Source organism: Drosophila teissieri, chromosome X (assembly GCF_016746235.2).
Source record: "Drosophila teissieri strain GT53w chromosome X, Prin_Dtei_1.1, whole genome shotgun sequence".
In the NCBI taxonomy this organism is placed as follows: domain Eukaryota; kingdom Metazoa; phylum Arthropoda; class Insecta; order Diptera; family Drosophilidae; genus Drosophila; species Drosophila teissieri.
The window spans coordinates 17414741-17426619 of record NC_053034.1 but is presented as its reverse complement, the minus strand read 5'-3'; the positions used below and the strand labels follow the sequence as shown (position 1 = coordinate 17426619).

Genomic DNA, 11879 nt, shown 5'->3' with positions numbered 1-11879 from the left:
TAGTCTTATAAATAAATATACATTGCTTAAATATGAAACAATTGTGCTTAATATCTGGATTTTTGTTTTTTTGTTTAATGTTGTTTGCTGGTAACCGTTAAATTCAATTAACGCATTTTCAGTGCTGGGTATTGCCAAAAAATAATATATAAACGTAGCCTTTTTCCAATGTGGTACTCAAGCAAGATGCTTAATAACTTCATAATTTAAAAATTAATAAATTTGAAAAATGCTAGATAAAAAGTTCGAATCGCCTTTATCTAATTTAACAGTTGGCAACACTTTTAGCGCGCCAGCTGTTGCCTATCGATAGACCGATTACCGGTTTGTTACGCAAGCAACAGGTCTGGCGTGATTTCTGATTGGATTCCGATTGGGTTCTTGTCACTTCCCAGTGTGATTGCTGTGCTAGTTAATATAAACTAATTAAATTCCAAGATGTCCGCCCGACTGCTGCAGGCCACGCGTCGCTGGAGCGCCCAGCGCAACTACAGCTCCAAGATCGCCGAAGTTGTGATCGTTTCGGCAGCCCGCACACCAATCGGCAGCTTCCAGAGTAAATTGGCCCCACTGACGGCCACCCAATTGGGAGCCCGTGCCATTGAGGCGGCGATCGAGAAGGCCGGAATTGCAAAGACCGATGTCCAGGAGGTGATCATGGGCAATGTGGTATCTGCCGGTCTGGGACAGGCCCCCGCCCGTCAGGCAGCCATCTTCGCCGGACTGCCCACCAATGTGTGCTGCACCACGGTGAACAAGGTGTGCTCGTCGGGCATGAAGTCCGTGATGCTGGGCGCCCAGTCACTGATGCTCGGCTATGCGGATGTGGTCGTTGCCGGCGGCATGGAGTCCATGTCGAATGTGCCCTACTACCTGAAGAGGGGCGCCACGCCCTACGGCGGCGTCAATCTCACCGACGGCATCGTGTTCGATGGCCTCTGGGATGTGTACAACAAGTTCCACATGGGCAACTGTGCCGAGAATACGGCCAAAAAGCTGGAGATCACGCGTCAGCAGCAGGATGACTTCGCCATCGAGTCCTACAAGAGATCCGCGGCCGCTTGGGCCAACAAGGTGTTCCAGGACGAGATTGCACCGGTGAAGATTCAGCAGAAGAGGAAGCCGGAGATCGTTGTCGCCGAGGATGAGGAGTACAAGCGGGTGAACTTCGATAAGTTTGGACAGCTGGCCACCGTGTTCCAGCGCGAAAATGGCACAGTGACAGCTGGTAATGCCTCCACCTTGAATGATGGCGGTGCCGCCGTTGTTTTGATGAGTGCCGAGGCAGCGCAGAAGGCGGGCATTAAGCCGCTGGCCAGGATTGTGGCCTTCCAGGATGCGGAGACCGATCCCATTGACTTCCCCATTGCCCCAGCGCTGGCCATTCCCAAATTACTGAAGCGTGCCGGCGTTCGCAAGGAGGATGTGGCCATGTGGGAGGTGAACGAGGCCTTCTCCCTGGTCGTATTGGCCAATATCAAGAAACTGGATGTGGATCCCGCCAAGGTGAATGTGCACGGCGGTGCCGTGTCCATTGGCCATCCGATCGGCATGTCCGGTGCCCGCCTGGTGGCCCATCTTTCGCACAGCCTGCAGAAGGGCGAGCTGGGATGCGCCTCCATTTGCAATGGCGGCGGTGGCGCCTCCTCCATTCTCATCGAGAAGCTGTAAGGTCACCTGGTGGCCCTGCTCTCAACCAGAAATGCATTTACTACCGATCCATCGGGATCGTTGTGGAAAGCTCCATGCTTTTTTTTTTAAATTGTTTAGTGTCTTGATTGCGCCTGGCCGCATTTAACGAAATATTGTGATTTGCATAATAAAATTATGAAACAGTGAATAAATATATGTACATATATCAAGTCAGTTTTCTTCCATGACGTCGCTTGGGTTCAAAGTCTAAACAGCTTGTATTTGTTCTATGAAAAGCCAGTGAAGTGCTAAAAGATTCTTTGATTATCTGGATGAGGTTACCTATGTTATGTCCATAAGTTCACTATCTAATATTTCCTTGATTTTCTCTGTATATGTAATTATATCCGTTTTAGGGGTTATTTTCATAATATATTTTCATAATACATTTTCATAATATATTTAGTAATAGTTAGTAAAATATTTTTTTTGGTTCAGACCCCTGCTCGTCTGGTGGCCAGGAGCTCGCACCCGAAGACGACCAGCGAGAGGAGATAGAGTCCTGCGGTCAGGATGTAGACCGCCCACAGATCCGGCTGCCGGATGCGCTTCTCCCGGTAGAGGAAACGACTGCGAAAGTACCGCTCGCTGGCCATTTGACCCGCCCAGTGGTGGAGCAGGCCGACGGATCGAATGGACATGACCAGGTGGTCCAGGTGAGCGGCCAGATGCGAGTGCTTCTGCAGGTAAATGGCCAGCTGCTGCTCCAGTACGTCCTGCGGTACGATGTGATACGCGCCAGCCCGATGGCCGCGCTGCGTGAGATGGAGCAGTGCATCCTGGGAGATTAGGCCAAAGAAAAGCGGATGCGAGCCGGCTCCTTCGCGCAGCGTACACCGATCCAAAGTGCGGAGCACCTCCTCCTCCCGTTCGGAGGACACAATCACCGACTTGAGACCCAGCAGATCCTGCAGACTGGGCACCTCCCTCAGATCTTGCCACGTGGTTCGACCCATCACCGCCGCATAGTCGCCGTGGGTTAGATCCGGCAAGCTGCCCGGCAAACGCTGATGCAGATGGTAGCGCAGGATGAAGAACAGCAGAGCCGAGTACATGGACCTAACGATCAGGCCGAAAATCAGCCAGCTGGCGAAGAGCAACTGCAGCGACGGACACTCGGGGGGATCGATGGGCAGGCCAAGGGCGGCGGCATAGACCGCCAGGACGAGAGCCACCCGATCCCCAGCGCCGCGTCACTGGAGCAGGGCCAGGCAGGATATGCTCAAAAAGCTGGACACCAGGCAGATCCAGGTGAGCGCCTGGAAGGGAAACGACCAGATCTCCAGGCTGGTCAGGTTGTGGGCATTCAGGAGCAGACATCCCACCACGCGGTTCGAGTAATGCGGAAACACGGGCGTCAGATTCGTGGCGTACTGGATGCGCTTCCTCACATAGCCAATCGCCAGGTGGGCTATGCGTTCCTGGACCTTTTGGATGATGGATACAATGAACATACTTATTACACTTGGGCATTCTGGAATGGTGGATCCTACCAGCTTCTGGAGCAACTGCTTCTCCGACCAGGTGGTGCGATTCCTTAGCTGATCCTGCAAGCCCGCAAACTGTATGCTAAAGTTCATCCGGTGCGACAGCTCCTGCAGCAGTCGCCCCTCCAAGCCGCGCAGCCCGCGCTGCCCCTCATCCAGATCCAAGAAGGGCGACACTCTCCTCGCCAAGACCACCAAGGGGCAGCCGTTGAGGTTGTGCAGCTTGGAGGGAAAGTAGTCGCGATGCTGCCACGATGCGCCCAGAAACCTGTTGATCCTGGTGGGCTGGGAGTCGTTGCACTGGCCGGGTGCGTAGGGGAAGTACGTGTGGAGCAGCACCTGGCCGCCGGAACTCTGCGTCATCACGTTGCAGTTGAGCAGCTGGTGGCGCCAGCAGTACGCGAACACACCCTGCATGTCGTGCGGAATCAGTGCATCCCGCTGCTGCAGGAAGATGAAGTAGTACTCGCTGGTGTCCGACTGCGCCGTGTACGTGTGGATCTCGATGTCGCTGCAGGGTATTACAATTGCAGGGTATTATTCATAGCCGGTGTAGCTGGAGTGTAGCTTACAGCAGCGCATCCAGCGAGTCCACCAGCAGCAGATTGTGCGTCCTGGGTCCGGCGATCCGCCGCGGACGACCGAGCTCGACCAGGACCAGCTGGACGATCATCGTGTCCACGCTCTCGTAGAGCAGCTGCATGATGTTGCGGTAGAAGTTCATGGGACTGGGTCGCCGGCAGGAGAGGACCACAATGAAGGCGGGCGCGATCCGCTGGTAGAAGTCCTCGATGAAGACGCGCAGGGCCTCGGCCACGTGATGATTTATGGACGCCGCCTGCGTCTGGGCGCCGATGTACTTCATCGACTCGAAATGCAGCAGGCTGGTCACGTTCATGTCCGTCTATCGAAATCCGTCCAGAATACTGCCGTAGTTATGCGGCATCCGGGGTGAATTCTATTCCAATGCGAAGGCTATTTACATCTCATTAGGTCGCCAAGTCAAACAAAACTATTGTGGGACACGCAGCAAGTTGGACAATTAGCCGGGTTTCTGGTCCCACAGCTGGTCAATCGTAAATGTCCACATTTATATGGCCTACAAGGTGGTGGCTATGATGCGACCCTAATAATCGTATAATCATATAATCGTGTATGTTGATGGGTCGGCAGGTAGGGTATGGCTTAGTTCATAAGGTGGTGGGCATTGCTGCATTGATTGATGTAATCTTTGTGTCCCTACACTGAGCATTTATATTTTCACTAGATTTTGGCTTAATAAATAACTAAATATGATAGATAATGTTAATGAAATGAATGTTAATGAAATAAATAGTTGCTGGCAATACAAATAACTCAAGTTATTCATAAGAACGTCAGATGGCATGGTGTTATTATCCTGTTCCACCTATTTACTTTTAATTAGCGCAATCTCCGTAGAGATCTGATCGTGAACTAAGGTTGCACCCAGTCCAGAGTGACCCAGTCCAAGGCCCAGTGGCTGTCCCTCCCTCGCAGTCGAGCATTCAAGTTGGCGCCATGAACACCAGCTCCGATTCCGATTCCAATCCCAGTTCCAGCCTAAGCTATTCGATCTACGCCAGCTACCTGGAGCACTCGAGGATCGACATGCAGGGGGAGGAGGCCAATCTGTATGTGGCACGAGCTCTCCGGCTGGTCATCGAGAATGTGCTGGCCCAGCTGAGCACCACCCTGGTGGTGGCCATTTCCACGCGCCACCTGGGCACCGCACACTGGTTCGAGTACATGATGAACAACCTGATGGACTCGTGGCGCATGGTGGCCGTGCAGCTGATACGCATCCGTCCGGATCTGGTGGCCCATCCGGTGGTGGGCAGGAAGCGCGTCAGCCTGCTGATGGTGGACTCCTATCAGGGTTTGCTGTATGTTAACTAGTTACACAACATGTTCTTCGTGCATCTAAATCTGGTTTATTAGCGACACCAACATCACGGCCAACAATGCGGACTTCGATGATCCGGACTACTACTTCATCTTCCTGCAGGCGCGGGACCACCTCATTCCCGAGCAGCTGCAGCTGATCCTCGACCACTGCCTGGCTCACTTCTGGCTGCACTGCAACGTGATGATCCAGACCGCCCAGGTGGAGGTGCTGGTCTACACCTATTATCCCTACACGGCGGACGCCTGCCAGGCGGCTCATCCCATTGCGGTCAACACGTTCGATGGCCGCCAGTGGAAGGCGTCCCCGATGTTTCCCGACAAACTCAGCCAGATGCACGGCTGTCCACTGCGCGTGCTCACCTGGCCCGAGCCGCCGTTCGTGGAGTTGGACTGGGATCCGCAGCACAATCGCAGCCGGGGCAGTGGCTTCGAGATGAAGCTGGTGGAGCAACTGGCTCGGCGCATGAACTTCAGTCTGGAGCTGGTCAACATGGCGCTGCTGCGCCCACACGCCTATCGCCTGGCGGAGGGCGCCAGCGAAGGACCCATCGAAAGGGTGTGTAGTCATTGTGATGCTGCCTTGGATTCCCAAATCCAAATCCACATCCATTTGCTTGCAGCTGCTGCGGCGCAGTGTGAACATCAGCTTGGGCTACTTCCGCAGCACGGCGCGCCGGAATCAGCTGCTCACCACGCCCATGTCGTACTACTCGGCCAACCTGGTGGCCGTGCTCCAGCTGGAGCGCTATCGCATCGGTTCGCTGGCGCTCCTCGTATTCCCCTTCCAGCTGTCCGTTTGGATGCTCCTGCTGCTGGCACTGCTGGTACACCTGGGCATCCAACTGCCATCCTCCGGGCGGCGGAGGGGGAATGAAGGAGGAGGAGGATTGCAGGTGGTGGCCCTGCTCTTGGGCGCCGCCTTGTCCCGACTGCCACGCCCCTGGAGGCATCGCTTCATCGCCGCCCACTGGCTGTGGGCCAGCATACCCCTGAGGATCTCCTATCAGTCCCTGCTCTTTCACCTGATCCGCCTGCAACTGTACAGCACACCGTCGTTTTCGCTGGACCAGCTGCTGGCGGAGGGATTCCAGGGTATTTGCACGGCGAATACGCAGCGCTTGCTGCTCGAGATGCCACAGGTGGCCCGTGATCCGGATAGCTTTCACTCCCTGGACACACCGTCCGATTGGGACGTACTGGATGTACTGACGCGGAATAGGAATCGCAAGATATTCGCCGTGGCCAATCAGGATGTCACCACATCCTTTCTGCACTCCACCGCACATCCCAATGCGTTTCACGTGGTCAAGCAGCCCGTGAATGTGGAGTACACTGGCATGTACATGCCCAAGCACTCGTTCCTGTACGAGAAGTTGGACGACGACATTCGGCGCCTGGATGCCAGCGGCTTCATACACGCCTGGCGACGCGCCTCCTTCGCCTCCGTCCATCGCAGGGAGCAGGTGCGTCTGACCAGCCGGCGGTACATCAACCATGCCAAGCTCTCCGGCATCTACGTGGTCATGGCGGCTCTGTACCTTCTAGCTGCTCTCGTGTTCGCCGGCGAGCTGCTACTTCGGCAGCGGAACTAGAAGGTCCTTGGGATATGGAGTTGATACATATATCTACATAGCAAACAGATTAGCTGACTTAAGATGTCTAGTATCTTAAAATATAAGTTTGATTTAATGTTGTGTTTCTTTGAATTGCCTTCCCTTCACATGAGTGGTTTTTTGACCCACTTTTGACCCACTTTCTGCTGGGCCAGAGAAACCACCATTAATCACGCACCTTTTCCGGGCAATTAACATGAAAGTTACACAAAACTTCTGGGGTTCCTGGGCTGCTTCAGAGGCACTACGCTGGCCAGGATGCGGATATGCTTCATTGAGCCACTTGATGTTACGCCGGAATGAACATCAGCGCACTGCTCAACTCGTACTACGACTTGTCCGGCGAGCAGATGAACCACATCAACGAGTTCGTGGCCCGGGCAGTGCTCCACGTGGTGCACCACTACATCCTCAGTGTGACGCCGTCGCTGGTGCTGACCCTCTGCTGCCGGAGCAACCACACGTGCAACTTCTACAACGAGATGATGAGCACCCTGTTCCGCGAGTGGGGATTGGCCCCGCTGCAGATCGTCAATGTGCTGCGTGGTGTGCCGTGGCATCCGGTGCCGGGTCGTCGGCACTACAACGTCATCTTCACCGACTCCTTTGCCGCCTTCGAGGAGATCCGCATGGAGTACTATGCCAGGGAGTACAACTACAATGAGCACTACTTCATCTTCCTGCAGGCCAGGGATCGTCTGCTGCAGGGCGAGATGCGGCTGATCTTCGACTACTGCTGGCGCTATCGCCTCATCCACTGCAGCATCCAGGTGCAGAAGTCCAACGGCGACATCCTCTTCTACAGCTACTTTCCTTTCGGGGAGCACGGCTGTGCGGACATGGAGCCACAGCTGATCAATCGCTATAATGGCAGCATGCTCGTGGAGCCGGACTTGTTCCCCCGCAAGTTGAGCAACTTCTTTGGTTGCCCCCTGAGATGCGCCCTCTGGGATGTGCCGCCATTCCTCACCTTGGCTGAGGACCAGGACCAGGAACAGCTGCTGCTGGTCAGCGGTGGCTACGAGGGTCGTCTGCTCCTGGCGCTGGCCGAGAAGATGAACTTCACCATTGCCGTTCGAAAGGTGCACGCCAATATGAGGGACGAGGCCCTGGAAATGGTGAGTCCTCAGATTGTCCAAAGAACAGAGATCAAAGAACATATTACATTTCGCATTTGGCAGCTGCAACATGACGAGGCGGACTTGACGCTGGGCGGCATCCGGCAGACGGTGGGCAGGGGCATGGTGGCCACCTCGACGAACAACTACCACCAGACCCGCGAGGTGTTCGGCGTGCTCGCCTCCAGCTACGAGCTGAGCTCCTTCGACATCCTCTTCTACCCGTACCGCCTGCAGATCTGGATGGGCATCCTCGGCGTGGTGGCCCTATCCGCACTCGTCCAACTGCTCGTTGGCAGGATGCTGCGGGAGCGACTGAGATCGCGCTTCTGGCTGAATCTGGAGCTGGTCTTCGTGGGCATGCCGCTGCTGGAGTGTCCCAGATCGCACACCGCTCGGCTCTATTGTGTGATGCTGATGATGTACACCCTGATCATCCGGACCATCTATCAGGGATTGCTGTACCACCTGATACGCACCCATCAGCTGAATCGCTGGCCACAGACCATCGAGTCGCTGGTGCAGAGGAACTTCACCGTGGTGCTGACGCCCATCGTGCAGGAGGTGCTGGACGAGATTCCCAGTGTGCAGCACATGAGATTCCGCCTGCTGGAGGCCGCCGACTCCGAGCTGGAGCCGCTGTACTTCCTGGAGGCGAACCACCAACTGCGCCAGCACGCCACCGCCACCGCCCTGGACATTTTCATCCACTTCAATCGCTTGAGCGCGGACGCAGTGCATCAGAGGGGCGAGCGGGGAACGGGCGCACACTTCGAGATTGTGCCCGAGGACATCATCAGCATGCAGTTGACCATGTACCTGGCCAAGCACTCCTTCCTCATCGACCAGCTCAACGAGGAGATCATGTGGATGCGCTCGGTGGGCCTGCTCTCCGTTTGGGCCAGGTGGGAGCTCTCCGAGAGCTACTTGCGCAACGAGCAGAGCTACAAGATCCTCGGCACCATGGAGCTGTACGCCATCTTCCTAATGGTCATAGTGGGCCTCATCGTGGGCCTGCTCGTCTTTGTCCTGGAACTTGTGTCCCTGCGATCCATCTACTTAAGGAAACTTTTCACATAGTTTTGTACTGAAGGCAACATTGGCTACATTAGCTATGCTTCATATTATTATCATTATCTATTATCATAATCTATTATCATTATCTATTATCATTATCTATTGTCATTTATAACTCAATAGAAGTTATGAAAGTATTTATTTCATAATATTATCATTATCTACTATCATTTATAGCTACAATAGAAGCTATGAAAGTATTTACTTAGCATTAAAGTGCAGTTTCATTGATTTATTTGTTCCTGAATGTGACTCAAAAATGGTATAATTTAATTATAGATGTATTTCTTATGCAATCTGCTTTAGATTATAATTCCCAGTGTGGCTGACGCTGGCAAGCGTGTGGTCTCCATGGAGGTCAGGACATTATCCAGCTATTTGTAAACCTCTTACGGCCGACATGGTGCTCGCTTGAACCTGACACTGACGGGGTGTTCCCGGCCATATCCACACACCCACCCACCCACCCACACACACTCTCCCACCTACCACCCACTCCACCCACAGGTGTGTGTGTGTGTCTGTGCCGCTGATGGTGTTAATTTATGGTTATGCGCCTCATGCATAATACTGACACCCGAAACCTGTCACGCACATGCCTCCGGAACGGTTCAGGTGGGTGGTTGGGTGGTTGGGTGGCTAGCTGCCTGGCTGGTGGGTGGATTGGGTGGGTTGGGTGGTGGGGCGGTTGGGTGGTGGCCAAGGGGTGCGCGCCCGTACGCAGCAATTAGTTTAAGTGATGAACACAGATTTGTTAATGCATTACCGTTACAGGCACGTTACTAGAATTAATTTCAATCGCTCGGCATAAACTATTTTAAGTGCAATTTAAGTAACTAATATGAAACATGTGTTTCAAGTTAAGTAAAAAGGGGTCGCTTCCGTTGCACAACTATATTGAACTTTAATATTTACTATTTCTATTACTATTACTATATTTTTGGTTATTCATGGACATATGAACCACACTGTATGCGTTGCAGATTTCTGATAGTGCATTTCATAGAACTGCACTCCCTTGCCAAAGCAAATGCAGTCCCTTGGCTCAGAATCAAATAAGTTGGCTGAAAAGTGTTGCCAAATGTTTCGCATTCGCCATGGAACTTCGCTGCCTGGTGGCCGTGCTCCTGGGTCTCTGTGAAGTGCGCTCCATTTGGTGGCCCCACCAGCATCCGTTGGAGGAGCAGCTAGCCACCCAGATAGCCGCCACTCTCCGGAAGATTTTCACCAACGGCCTGGCGGCGGAGAACTTGAGTGTCTTCATTAGCACTGACTACGAGCAGATGGACAGGGAGCGGGTGATTCTGGTGCATCGCGTGCTCTATCGCAGCTTATACCAGCCGAATGCTCCAGTGCCCGTTCTCCTGGCCGCCAAAATGAACCGGAGAATGACAGCCCACATCTTCAGCCAGTTGCTCTTCGTGCAGAATGCCGAGCAGGCCATGTAAGTGGAAGTACATTATATTCATAGAAGATTTCTAATTTCAATTTCAGAGCCATAGCCGAGGGAGTGAACCGGAATATGCTGTGCATCATCGTCTTGCTGACATCCCAGGCGCAGCGACCCATCATGACGAGGATCTTCACGTACTTCATGCAGGAGCGCTACAACATCAACGTGGTGATCCTGGTGCCCGGCGTGCAGGGCGTCCGGGCCTTCAATGTCCGGCCGTACACCCCCGCCAGCTGCTCGAGCGTGGAGCCCGTGGAGACGGACCTGAAGGATGGCGGTGTGTGGGACGTGTTTCCGAGCCGCTTGAAGAACCTACACGGCTGTCCATTGAGCGTGATCGTGTGGGACATACCGCCCTACATGCGAGTAAACTGGCAGAGTAGCGATCCCATGGACGGACTGGCCGGACTGGATGGGCTGCTGCTGCGGATCGTGGCGCGCAAGATGAACTTCACGCTGAAGCTGATGGCCAACGAGCCGAGTGGCCTGATTGGTGGCTTCAGTTTCATGAACGGCACCTTCACGGGCGCCTACAAAATGCTGAGGGAGCGCAGGGCCAACCTCACCATTGGATGTGCTGCCTGCACCCCGGAGAGATCCACCTTCCTGGAGTCCACCAGTCCGTACAGCCAGATGGCCTACATCATCGTGATGCGCGCCCGGGGCGGCTATAGTATCTATGAGGTCATGCTGTTCCCCTTCGAGAAGGGCACCTGGCTGGTGGTCAGCACGGTGTTGGGTGTGCAGTGGATGGTGGGCAGTCGTTGGCGAATGCCATCGCCCATTTTGGCCGGCTGGATGCTGTGGATCTTTGTGATTCGGGCCAGCTACGAGGCATCCGTGTTCAACTTCATACACAACTCACCGGTGAAGCCGTCGCCGCGCACCTTGGAGCAGGCGCTGAATGGTGGCTTCCGTTTCATCACCGACCACGCCACCTACCGGATGACCCTGCAGATACCTGCTTTTCAGGGCAAAACTTCGATATCCGCGGGACAGCCGGTGGACGTGTTCGATGCTCTCTTGAAGGCGCCCTGGAGAACAGGCGCCTTCACCAGTCGCGCCTTCCTGGCCGCCCACTTGGTTGGGCACAGGAGCCATCGCAACCAGCTGCTGATCCTGGGCGAAAAGATCATTGACAACATGCTCTGCGTGTACTTCCCCCAGGGCTCCTACTTCGCCTGGGAGATCAACAATCTGCTCTTCAACATGCGCAGCTTTGGCCTTTTCCAGCACCACTCGCAGATCCTCGCCTGGAACAGCATGCCCACCACCACGGACACGGATTCGCCGGGTAGGAGCATTCACTCCCCCAAGGAGAGTGCGGCCAGGGGGTTTGCCGAGTCCATGAGCTTCGTCCTGGCGGCTCTGAACTGCTTGATGGGCGCGCTCTGCGTTTCCATGGCGGTCTTTGGTCTGGAGCTGCTGAGCCACAGACGCCGCTGGACGGGATTAGCATGGCTATTTGAAAGGGTTTGAAGGGATAATTAAGTATACACTTTTTATTAACTTA

General features: G+C 54.3%; 5 protein-coding genes across 5 annotated transcripts; 4 read left to right on the top strand and 1 right to left on the bottom strand.

Annotated features, from left to right (window-relative positions):
- The first annotated feature begins 326 nt into the window (after positions 1-326).
- On the top strand, positions 327-1862 carry LOC122623645 (acetyl-CoA acetyltransferase B, mitochondrial). Its single transcript, XM_043802920.1, has one exon. It carries the CDS (start codon positions 439-441, stop codon positions 1669-1671), a length of 1233 nt encoding a protein of 410 aa, XP_043658855.1. The 5' UTR covers positions 327-438; the 3' UTR covers positions 1672-1862.
- Positions 1863-2126: 264 nt separating this feature from the next.
- LOC122624875 lies at positions 2127-4077 on the bottom strand. The gene is made up of 4 exons (XM_043804618.1): positions 3752-4077; positions 3186-3690; positions 2931-3119; positions 2127-2792 (listed from the first exon to the last, which is right to left on the bottom strand). Exons 1-4 carry the CDS (start codon positions 4075-4077, stop codon positions 2127-2129), a joined length of 1686 nt encoding a protein of 561 aa, XP_043660553.1.
- A 641-nt stretch (positions 4078-4718) lies between these two features.
- Positions 4719-6697, top strand: LOC122624865. The gene is made up of 3 exons (XM_043804608.1): positions 4719-5083; positions 5139-5661; positions 5726-6697. The coding sequence occupies exons 1-3, from the start codon at positions 4719-4721 to the stop codon at positions 6695-6697; spliced, it is 1860 nt and encodes a 619-aa protein (XP_043660543.1).
- A 320-nt stretch (positions 6698-7017) lies between these two features.
- Positions 7018-8916, top strand: LOC122624851. The gene is made up of 2 exons (XM_043804584.1): positions 7018-7836; positions 7900-8916. The coding sequence occupies exons 1-2, from the start codon at positions 7018-7020 to the stop codon at positions 8914-8916; spliced, it is 1836 nt and encodes a 611-aa protein (XP_043660519.1).
- Positions 8917-10010: 1094 nt separating this feature from the next.
- On the top strand, positions 10011-11845 carry LOC122624766. Its single transcript, XM_043804458.1, has 2 exons — positions 10011-10357; positions 10408-11845. Exons 1-2 carry the CDS (start codon positions 10011-10013, stop codon positions 11843-11845), a joined length of 1785 nt encoding a protein of 594 aa, XP_043660393.1.
- The last annotated feature ends 34 nt before the right edge of the window (positions 11846-11879 follow it).